This window comes from Gamsiella multidivaricata (genome assembly GCF_025024155.1).
Source record: "Gamsiella multidivaricata strain RSA 2152 chromosome Unknown BC939scaffold_128, whole genome shotgun sequence".
Classification (NCBI taxonomy): Eukaryota; Fungi; Mortierellomycota; class Mortierellomycetes; order Mortierellales; family Mortierellaceae; genus Gamsiella; species Gamsiella multidivaricata.
Genome location: NW_026251836.1, coordinates 60757 through 70028, shown reverse-complemented (window position 1 = coordinate 70028; position 9272 = coordinate 60757). Strand labels below are relative to the sequence as shown.

At 48.6% G+C, this 9272-nt stretch overlaps 2 protein-coding genes across 2 annotated transcripts; one reads left to right on the top strand and one right to left on the bottom strand.

Moving 5' to 3' along the window:
• The first annotated feature begins 5205 nt into the window (after positions 1 to 5205).
• On the top strand, positions 5206 to 6930 carry BC939DRAFT_46445 (GroES-like protein). The gene is made up of 3 exons (XM_051557372.1): positions 5206 to 5990; positions 6090 to 6306; positions 6422 to 6930. The coding sequence occupies exons 1-3, from the start codon at positions 5501 to 5503 to the stop codon at positions 6801 to 6803; spliced, it is 1089 nt and encodes a 362-aa protein (XP_051406461.1). The 5' UTR covers positions 5206 to 5500; the 3' UTR covers positions 6804 to 6930.
• Positions 6931 to 7780: 850 nt separating this feature from the next.
• BC939DRAFT_417196 (uncharacterized protein) lies at positions 7781 to 8935 on the bottom strand. Its single transcript, XM_051553018.1, has 2 exons — positions 8744 to 8935; positions 7781 to 8602 (listed from the first exon to the last, which is right to left on the bottom strand). Exons 1-2 carry the CDS (start codon positions 8815 to 8817, stop codon positions 7939 to 7941), a joined length of 738 nt encoding a protein of 245 aa, XP_051406460.1. The 5' UTR covers positions 8818 to 8935; the 3' UTR covers positions 7781 to 7938.
• Positions 8936 to 9272: the final 337 nt, after the last annotated feature.

Below are 9272 nucleotides of genomic sequence, written 5' to 3'. Positions count from 1 at the left end.
GGTCGAATAGGACGATCATCAAGGTTCCTTGGGATATTAACAACATATGTGTATTCGGGCATCATCCCTAGCGGCAAAACGAAGAGTATACAGTGCACGCGGAGGTTCATCGATCGAGCGCAGGAGCTACACTTACTGGAACGAAAAGATGCTGCTATCATCAACACGAGAATGCCATACCCGGGGTCAGTCATACTGCGAAGCATAATCGCGCAGCTGTCGGTTGATCTCAAGCGATTGTACGGAAAAGGCTGCAAGGAACTCCATAAAAAGGTAAATGTGAGAAGGAAAGAGTAAGGGATGCCGGAGTGGCGATGTTGGACATAGACAATGAATGACTGAGAGTGAAGGTATTCTGTGGCGAAATGGGGAGAAAGAAAGAGAGAAAAAAGAGAGGGGGGAACAACATATGTACATGTACATACAAGGGACACAAGGTTCAAGGTTACAAGTTCTATTCCGCTAACTCGAACCTTACACACGGCAACTTTAAAACAGCTCAAGAAACAACTGGTCAAAGGGCTCTTGCCGGCTGGGACATGCATTGACATTCGTGGCGACGTCTCTGCGGTCGAGAACTTTTACCGTCTGAACCCGCTGACCAAGAACCCTCGGAAGTTAATGGCGTGTACGCCTTCCGCGCAGCCGTTCGTCGCGTTCACGGAGCTGGAATTGATTTCAATCTTTTGGAAGAGCGACACACTCAAGGCGAAGCTGCAGAGTCTTCATGGAGCCAAGGACTATCGTCCTGCGTTGTCTGACATGTCGTACTGGCTGGCCAACCAAGCACCAGGCTACCTCCTCACGACACTCATCACCGACGCAGGACTGGGTCATAAAAAGCGTCGCATGCCCGGAATCAGCAAATCATTCAACAACCTCGCGACACCTTCACTTGCAGAGATCAAAGAGCACCTGAGAATCATTCAGAACGAGGATTTCGACCCCCGCACTTATAAGGAACGCGGTTACGTTATTCGCGGATCTATTCGGACCGATGGCTTTCGTCTCCAGTTAACGGCATTCAAGCTGAAGGAGCTTCTCTCGGTTCGGTACAGGCGGCATCCCACGGACATATTGCCTTCTCGGATTACGTCCACTGTGGGTGGAGTCGACTACTACCTAACTGAGGTTCGGAACGTTGTCAAGACGAAGCAGGATGTCGCAGTTCTTTGGGACTGTGAACCAGAGAAAATCAAGATATTAGGTCTCGATCTTGGTCAAGCGTTTGTGGTTGGAGCGAGCGCTCTATTGCCTGAGAAGACCTTAGATGACATGAAAAAATCCGTCAGCCTCGAAAATGGAAAGCCACGCAACGACAGTTATAATCCAGAGCAAGCATGTGTTACAGGAGCGAGTATGCCGAGATCCAAGGGGAGCTTCCATCAACAGAACAGTGCCGTCGGTACCGAACAACCTGACAATGACAATGACACCGAGGCTTCCGCCCGCAGCTCCCAGGTCTTTTACAACCTAGCTGTAAAGCAGAAGGCCGTATACCAACCAACATTCAAGTTTCGACGTTGGTTAGAAGAACGCAAACGGTCGATCCCGCTAGGCGCAGCAAAATCTATCAGCAACATCGAAAGCGAGCTACCAGCCCTTCGCGGAAAGGATGCCAGCGTTGAAAAGTACGTTGCGGGATTAGCAGGCGTCAAGGAGCAGCTCGACGAGTTCTACAACAAAAGCGCCACATTCAAAAAGCACCAGTGGGATGCCAGAAAAGCTAGAGAGGCAGAATTCGACATCATCGCAGATCGCCTGCTCAATATGGTTGGAGGATCGCTTGGTAGACAGCGAGATGAAGAGGACAAGGTTGTAATCGGTATTGATCTAGGCAAGTTTTCATCCACGAGACGACTTTCCTCGTTACATGAGTCCTTCCAGTCGTACTTTGTTCAAAGGGTTAGTGCTCCATTGCAAGACATTCGATTTCTTTTTTTTTTTTTTTTTTTTAAAAAAAAAAAAAAAAAAGCTACTGATGACGCTAATGAGGCGCCTTACGTTCTGTGTCCGTTAGGCAAGGGCGCTCGGGTATATTGTCGTGGGCGTCAATGAGTACTACACGTCAAAGAAGTGTCCGATGTGCGAGGAGTTTGTCGGCCAGGTTCAAATACGTCGGCTGTATTGCAAGACTTGCAAGACATACATGCACCGCGATATCATGGCGGGCCACAATATTTGCAACGTTATTCAAGGGCACTTGCTTCAGCAACAGAGGCCACTCTATCTTCAGCCTGTAGATGAGAATGGTAGATATCCTTGGATGGAAGCTACACAGACAGTAACCGATAGCGCGAGCACCAGTAGCAGCAGCATCAATGGTAACAGTAGCACTAGCAGCACCAATAGCACCAGTAGTACTAGCAGCACCAGCGCCAGCAAGGGCAGTGTGGCCCGAAAGAGGACAGCATCAACCGCGGCTGCAGAACAAGAAGGAGCTCCAAGGCGCAAGCGTGCGGCCAATGCGGCATCAGGGCAGGAATCGGCAACTAGCCAGGCCCCAGGAAGTGCCTAAACCCCATCTCAACCATATATGTGTTCGCAAGCACATTTAAAAATGATCGGTAGGTGTAATTTATATCCTAAAGCTGCATAATTCTGTTATTGCACGCCGAAATTCTTTTACTGCATGTATTTGCTTATGCTCACCAAAAAAATTCTATGGCGTCGCCTTTTGCTGACGTAGTTGGTGCGTTTTTAATGCTCCAACGGGCCGAATTTTCTTACAGTGCCATCACGTCGCACAATAGACGATTGTGGCAATACTACGAGCAAACGACTGTGCAGGCTGGGACACCGGCGAAAAGCAGCACATCTCTCTCTTTCTATTTTTTCTATAAGAAAATACAGTGCCACATGACCATACGATTCTTCTTCAAGAACGCTCGATTCTTAAGCAAGAACTCACGTCTGCCGGAGGTTCCATCTCATGACCACCAGACCGACGTTCCATGATACGTCGAGAAGCACTGCTCTTTGAGTGGCTCCACAACGTTTTTGTTTGGGATCCTTCTCGTCATTATTCTGTAAAGAATAATCCTCGACTTCATCCTCCTGGTCCTCGTCAGCTAGGACTACACTCCCAGGGGGGAAGGAGGAGGGGTAGGTAGGAAGAACCTCTTGAACTCCTCGCTCGTCGAGACACCCTTGATGGCATCCATGAACTGAAGCGTAGGCCCTTTCCCCATGCAACACTTGAGGTATGCGAGTACACCAAAGTCCGTCTGCTGTTTGATTAGCTCTTATTTGAGCTGCTCCATCTCATAGTCTTTTTCATCCTTGAAGGCTGTTTGTAGGCGATCCGGTATTTCTCTACACTCCTTTTTGCGAAATAGCCCACATTTCATAGCTATTCACTTTTGCGACAGCAGTGACCCTACCTTATATCCTCGCAGTGTTTGCGCGCATATCTGCGTATCATGCTCACTTATATCCCCTCTCTTACTTTTCCCCGAAAAGCAGCACGATTGGTGATCCGTAAATCCAAGCAGAAATAAAATCTCGACTGAATAGTCCTCATGATGTGATCGAACATTTAACGTTATTTCTACTTGGATTTACGGATCACCCATTTCGGGGAAAAGTGAGAGAGGGAAAAAGCGAGCATGACACAAAGATATGCGAGGATATAAGGTAGGGTCACCGCCATCACAAAAGTGAATAGCATTGTTTATGATTTTCGATTCAGTAAAATAGCCCACTTTTCCTATGAAATGTGAGCTATTTCGCAAAAAGGAGTGTAGGCATAGTGGGGATGTGGGCAAAGCAGCAGCGAATAATGGACGTTGTCACACCGTCCCAAGGCATAGCCACAGCAAACTATTAGGGATTTTTTTTTTTGGTCTTGCCAGATTCTGATTCTCGTCAACACCTAGATACAACCCCAAATCATATGCCGACTATATTTCACTTTGAATGAGCGGATGATTCCTGCATCCAAAGGTTGAGCGACTTGATGTTGTATTTTGGTGGTAATAAAAAAATTCGAACCCGAATGTGGACTGTACAGACATTGATCCAATTCGTTCATAGATGTTGTTGTTGTTGCTTACAAAAAAAAAAAAACCAACACGTACATGTTCATGTACATGTACAGGGCTGCCCGTGGATATCGATCACAACCACAGTGTCCGAAGCGCCGGTGTGGTGTACCTTCAAAGCGATCCCCTCATTGGAAGGGTTCTTTAGAGTTGGGCCGCGTACTACATTCATGTCGTGCGGACTTTATAGCGGAAGGAGGCGGACAATTGTAGACTATGTGGACCCTTCCCAATCACACGGATGTAGTCTAGAGATCCAGTAGCTGACATCAGGTTTAGGGATCGTGAGAGATAAGAAGAGGGAGGGAGGGGGAGGAGGAGAGGGGGGACAAATCCCTAGACATCTGTGCACGATAAAAATTGCTGGACTGGCCCGCCAGAGTGCTCGCTACTCTTCGGGGCCGTTTACTACTTGTTATACCTTCATAGTTGCTTCTGGAGATACCATGTCAGCGTCAACATCAACCTATCGCTCATTTTGTATTCTTCGTCTAATGTGCGCCATCTCGCAGTTTTTTCATTTTATTTTATGTAAACATGGGAGATAGCTTTGGAGCGGTTGTTGTTATGACGGCAATAAGTGTGATTCGATAATGGCCCCTTGGGTGTCAAAAGTAAAAGGTATACGACTGCTAGTAGTACGTTGGATACGTCCTATGAAGGCGGAGCCTATCCAAGCTGCGCAGGCCAGCAATTAGGTACCCCGAGTAGTGGATTCTCAGGTACTGTATTAGAGGTGGACGCTGTATGTATTTGAGTTACGGCTGCGGCAACGATCGCGTGGGGAGGGGGGTTACACTCAATCGACCATTCGCTCCGACAGCGCAGCGCAAGAGGGGAGAGCAAGAGACGGTACAGTACATGGTCTAGGAAGTGGAGTGCGGTGGAGAATCAATTTGGCAATACCATAGGGGGTTTTTCCAGAGCCGGATATGATTTATCCGGACAGGAATGGATAGTCATTTAGAGAGTGCGCACGAATGGGTGGGAGGCCCCAGGAAGTGATCGAACAGTACGGTCATGATCGCTGTTGAGTGGTGGGTTCACAGGAAAGAATTAATTCCTTAACGCGTTCAAACTCAATTTGAAACACCCAAAACGGCCATAGCAGAAGGCTTAATAATCCACAATGATGCTCCAAATAGTCTATGACCTCGTTGTTTGAGCATCTCGCCAAACCTTCGGAGGCAATCAGAAACTCAGGAGCTCCTCAGTAGTAATAGTAGTAGTAGTTCTGTTTTTTCTTCTCTCTTCGGCTCGGTCTTTACTCCATGCATTCAGTACAACAGCAGATTACAGTTTGAAGTGCCGCTTGCAGTGTGGTGTCATCTTCATTGAAAAAAAAAGCTGCTAGTATAAATACCTTGCTGAGAACCACACTTCCTAATCTCCATCAAACAACCCTACTTTTCTACACTCTTCTCTCCTCATTTTCCAACCGCAACTTATAACCAAACATGCCAATTGACGTCAAAGTTTCTGAGGATACCTCTGTCACCTTCAACGGTTGGGCCTCGACCGGTACCCCCAACCTCAAGCCCTTTAGCTACCACCCTCGTCCAATTGGACCCAAGGATGTCGAGATCGAGATCACGCACTGCGGTATCTGCGGCTCTGATATCCACACTATCACCGGAGGTTGGGGTGAATTGAAGAACGGCCCCTGCATCCCTGGACACGAGATCGTCGGCAAGATCGTTGAGGCCGGTAACAAGAGTCATCACAAGGTCGGCGATCTGGTCGGTGTCGGTGCCATGGTCGATGCTTGCGGCGAGTGCAATCAATGCAAGTCCGATAACGACCAGTTCTGCACCAAGAAGTGTTTCACCTACAACGACACATTCAAGGACGGCCGCGGAGGACAGTCCTATGGAGGATACGCAGATCGTGTCCGTGTCAACAGCGATTTCGTCTTCAAGATTCCTTCCGAGATCTCGGCTGCTGAGGGTATGTGGATATTGTTTTCATGAAATAATCTGATCTTCAAGACTGGGGTCTTGATACATTGACTAATTGACCTTTGGCTCATTTTAAAAAAAAAAATAGCTGCTCCTCTTCTTTGCGCCGGCGTCACTACATACACTCCTCTGAAGATTCACAAGGCTGGCCCCGGCAAGACCGTCGGTGTCATCGGTATCGGTGGTCTCGGACACTTGGCCATCCAATGGGCCCATGCTTTGAAGTGCGACGAAGTCGTTGCAGTCTCTACCAGCGATAACAAGCGTGAAGAGTCCAAGAAGTTGGGCGCCACCAAGTTTATCAAGTAAGTCTTTTTAGTCTTTCTTTGTAATCGTCCTGTTGCGCCATGAAAACTTAGTTTTTTTTTTGGACCCAGTGGTTTTAACATTCATCTCCATCTCTCTTAAATCGCACCTCAGCTCCAAGAAGCCCGAAGACATGAAGGCTGCCGCCGGTTCGATCGATCTGCTCATCTGCACCAGCTTCGCTACCGACACTGACTGGGCGAAGGTCCTGTCTTTGGTTGCAACCCACGGAAAGTTGGTTCTCTTGGCCCTGCCCGAGGATCCTTTGCAGATCCCTGCCAACTCCCTGATTTCGCGTAACGTTTCGATCGCTGGTTCTTTGATCGGAGGCAAGGAGACTGTCCAGGAGATGCTGGAGTTTGCAGCCAAGCACAATATCCGTCCTTGGATCGAGAAGAGGCCCATGAGCGACCCCAACGCTGCTGTCAAGCATATGATGGATGGACGCCCCCGTTACAGAATCGTCATGGAGACCGAGGCTGCTTCCCGTCTTTAAGAGATGAACTTTTAACTATTTTTTTTTTCATACGAGTCGACCTTTGAAAGATCGATCGTCTATGCACAAGCGCTGTTGTACATATATTATAGAATAAAGCACTGAGCCAACCCATCATATATTCAAGCATACACTTCTGAAAGGATTTTTTTTTTTTTCGCGTATCAAGTGCTGTAGTGTAACAAGATGGAACCGCACACGATCTGAATTCCTGTAGAGCGCTCGCCCATTCACCCTTTTTTATCGATCGAGCCCGGATAATGGGTTGTTTAGATAGTTCCGCAGTGATGACATGTATGTTACACTGCACTCTACCTGCCTCCCCCCCTCCCTTTCTCCCCTCTCTACACCACCCATGATCTGATCTCAAAACCCAGCTCCCTGCATACGATCTGTCAAAAAGATCGTAGATATAGCTCCGTTCACACAGGTCCGATCTCGATTTCATGTGTAGGGCTAGTTTTATCGAACGGCCCTTTGCATTTATTGTGCTGGGAAACTTTCTACTGTCACGAACAATTTTTTTTTTTTTTTTTTTTTTTTGGTGGTGGTGGTGAACCGACTGTAAAGAGATGGTCCAGACGATGCTAATAGCTTACTATAGAATCTATTATTTACCTCTTGGTTCGAGAAGTTGATGAAGAGCTATAATACTTGTGTCATAGAGAGATCGAGGCCAATATCAACCTTTAGGGGGAAAAGGAGGAGGAGGGGGGGGGGCCGGCATTTCAAACACCAAAAAAAAAAAAAAAAAAAAGAACAGGATGAATGGCCCAAAAGACGTCTGCTATAGTATATCTCATAGAACAAAAGTGCTGGAGCGCGGCGCCATGTCCTTCATACTCCACCAAACGCTGATCTTGGTATACACAAACCATCAGGTCTCAAAGCAGCGGTCGCACACGATCTGGTTTGATGCATTAGCACTAGCCATTGCCCTTCATGTCCCCCTCCCCCATTTGGTTTCAAGATGTGATGTGATATGATGTTTTTTTTATTGCTATAGCTCAGGGTTACACTGAACCCTCGTCGCCAATATCTATGTCCAACGCTCCCCTCTCATTTGCTTTCGTCCGCCTTTGCGTGCCTTCATCCTGTGCCTTCTCCTTATGCTCTCATCCTACAACAGGCTCCCTTACAAACGACGCTGCTTGGGTGGCCTGCATCCGTTGAAAGGAATGGGCGTGGTATCGGATATCCTCTTAATATCCCAGTTGGTCTTCGCACGGATCGCCTTGAACGCCGAATCACGGCCCGGGCCGAATCCCTTCATCAACACATGCAATGTCTGGATCTGCACGTTCTTCTCATCGACCTTCTCGATCAACTTGGTCATGGCCTGGTAACCGGCCTCCGGTCCCGAACGTGCCGATTTCTTAAATCCCGCCGATCCGCCGCTCTGGGTCGTGATGGGGTCGCCGTTCGAGTCTGTCAAGGTGATGATGGTGTTGTTCATCGAGGCGTGAATGTGAAGGTTGTGAGTACAGGTCTGGGACTCGCTCAGGAAGTGACGTCCGCCCGAGGATCCGCCGAGGGGAGACTTCGAGTTCAGGAGATTGGAGGGGCGAGACGCTTGCTGTTGACGGTCCGTGGCCTTGGTGAGGGTCTCGAGGATGAGGGCGGCGCTGTTACCCTTGAGGACGTTGCCGGCGTTGGCGCGATCTGGCTGTGATGCTGAGGAGGATGAGGACGAAAGGATGCTCATAAGTGCCTCTGCGCCTTCGGATTTGCCATTCGTGTTGTTGTTATTGCTGCCGCTGCTACTGCTGTCCTCGTTATGGTTGTCGCTGGCATAGTATCTATAAGTTTCCAATGAGCATTGTCAGTCAGTGCTTTCAAATACGCGACTTGTTACATGGATATGGTGCCTGGTGCCTGGTTCTTGGCGCCGAGAGAAGACGAAGGAGGACCTGGGTCCACGAAGTTGGCATCAGCTGTACCTGAGGCTGCCAACAGACTGAAGTCGGCGGGTGCTGGTGGCTCTGAGGACCTGGCGGGAGATGGTAGACAACATGGCGTGTATTGGTTCCTGCTATTTTCTCTTTCAATAAAACAACAGACGATGGTGTCAAGGCGGGATCCGTGTCGGCAGTCGAGTCGTCCGAGAGATGCGAATGAGCTTGAGCGAGTCCCGTTGTGATCGCTCCCTTGCCCCCCACGAGAGGTAAACAAATGAGGCCCGATGCAGTCACACCTACCAAATTCGATCCACCTTGCCCAACATGCTTGGTCCACCTATACACAAGGAGCTCTTGAAGGGTCCTGCGGCTACCTCTTGAACGCACTCATGCCTTTCAGAGATGTCCAATGGCAGTTGATATGAACCTCGGTGGTGCTCGATCGATTACTGACGGTGATATTCACGTCTGTTTCCGACCATGGACCTAGTTGCTGTTAGAATTTTTTTTGTCACCTTCGCGCTGTCGATGTTGAGCAACTGAATCGGCTGCAGCGGGCATTGATGTACGT

Bases quoted from the DNA above. Each gene is read 5' to 3' on its own strand.
- BC939DRAFT_46445 (XM_051557372.1), top strand. From the start codon at position 5,501: ATGCCAATTGACGTCAAAGTTTCTGAGGATACCTCTGTCACCTTCAAC. The intron at 5,991-6,089 runs GTATGTGGATAT...AAAAAAAAATAG, and splicing joins CGAGATCTCGGCTGCTGAGG to CTGCTCCTCTTCTTTGCGCC. The intron at 6,307-6,421 runs GTAAGTCTTTTT...ATCGCACCTCAG, and splicing joins GGCGCCACCAAGTTTATCAA to CTCCAAGAAGCCCGAAGACA.
- BC939DRAFT_417196 (XM_051553018.1), bottom strand. From the start codon at position 8,817: ATGTTGTCTACCATCTCCCGCCAGGTCCTCAGAGCCACCAGCACCCGC. The intron at 8,603-8,743 runs GTACAGCTGATG...GGAAACTTATAG, and splicing joins CAGTCTGTTGGCAGCCTCAG to ATACTATGCCAGCGACAACC.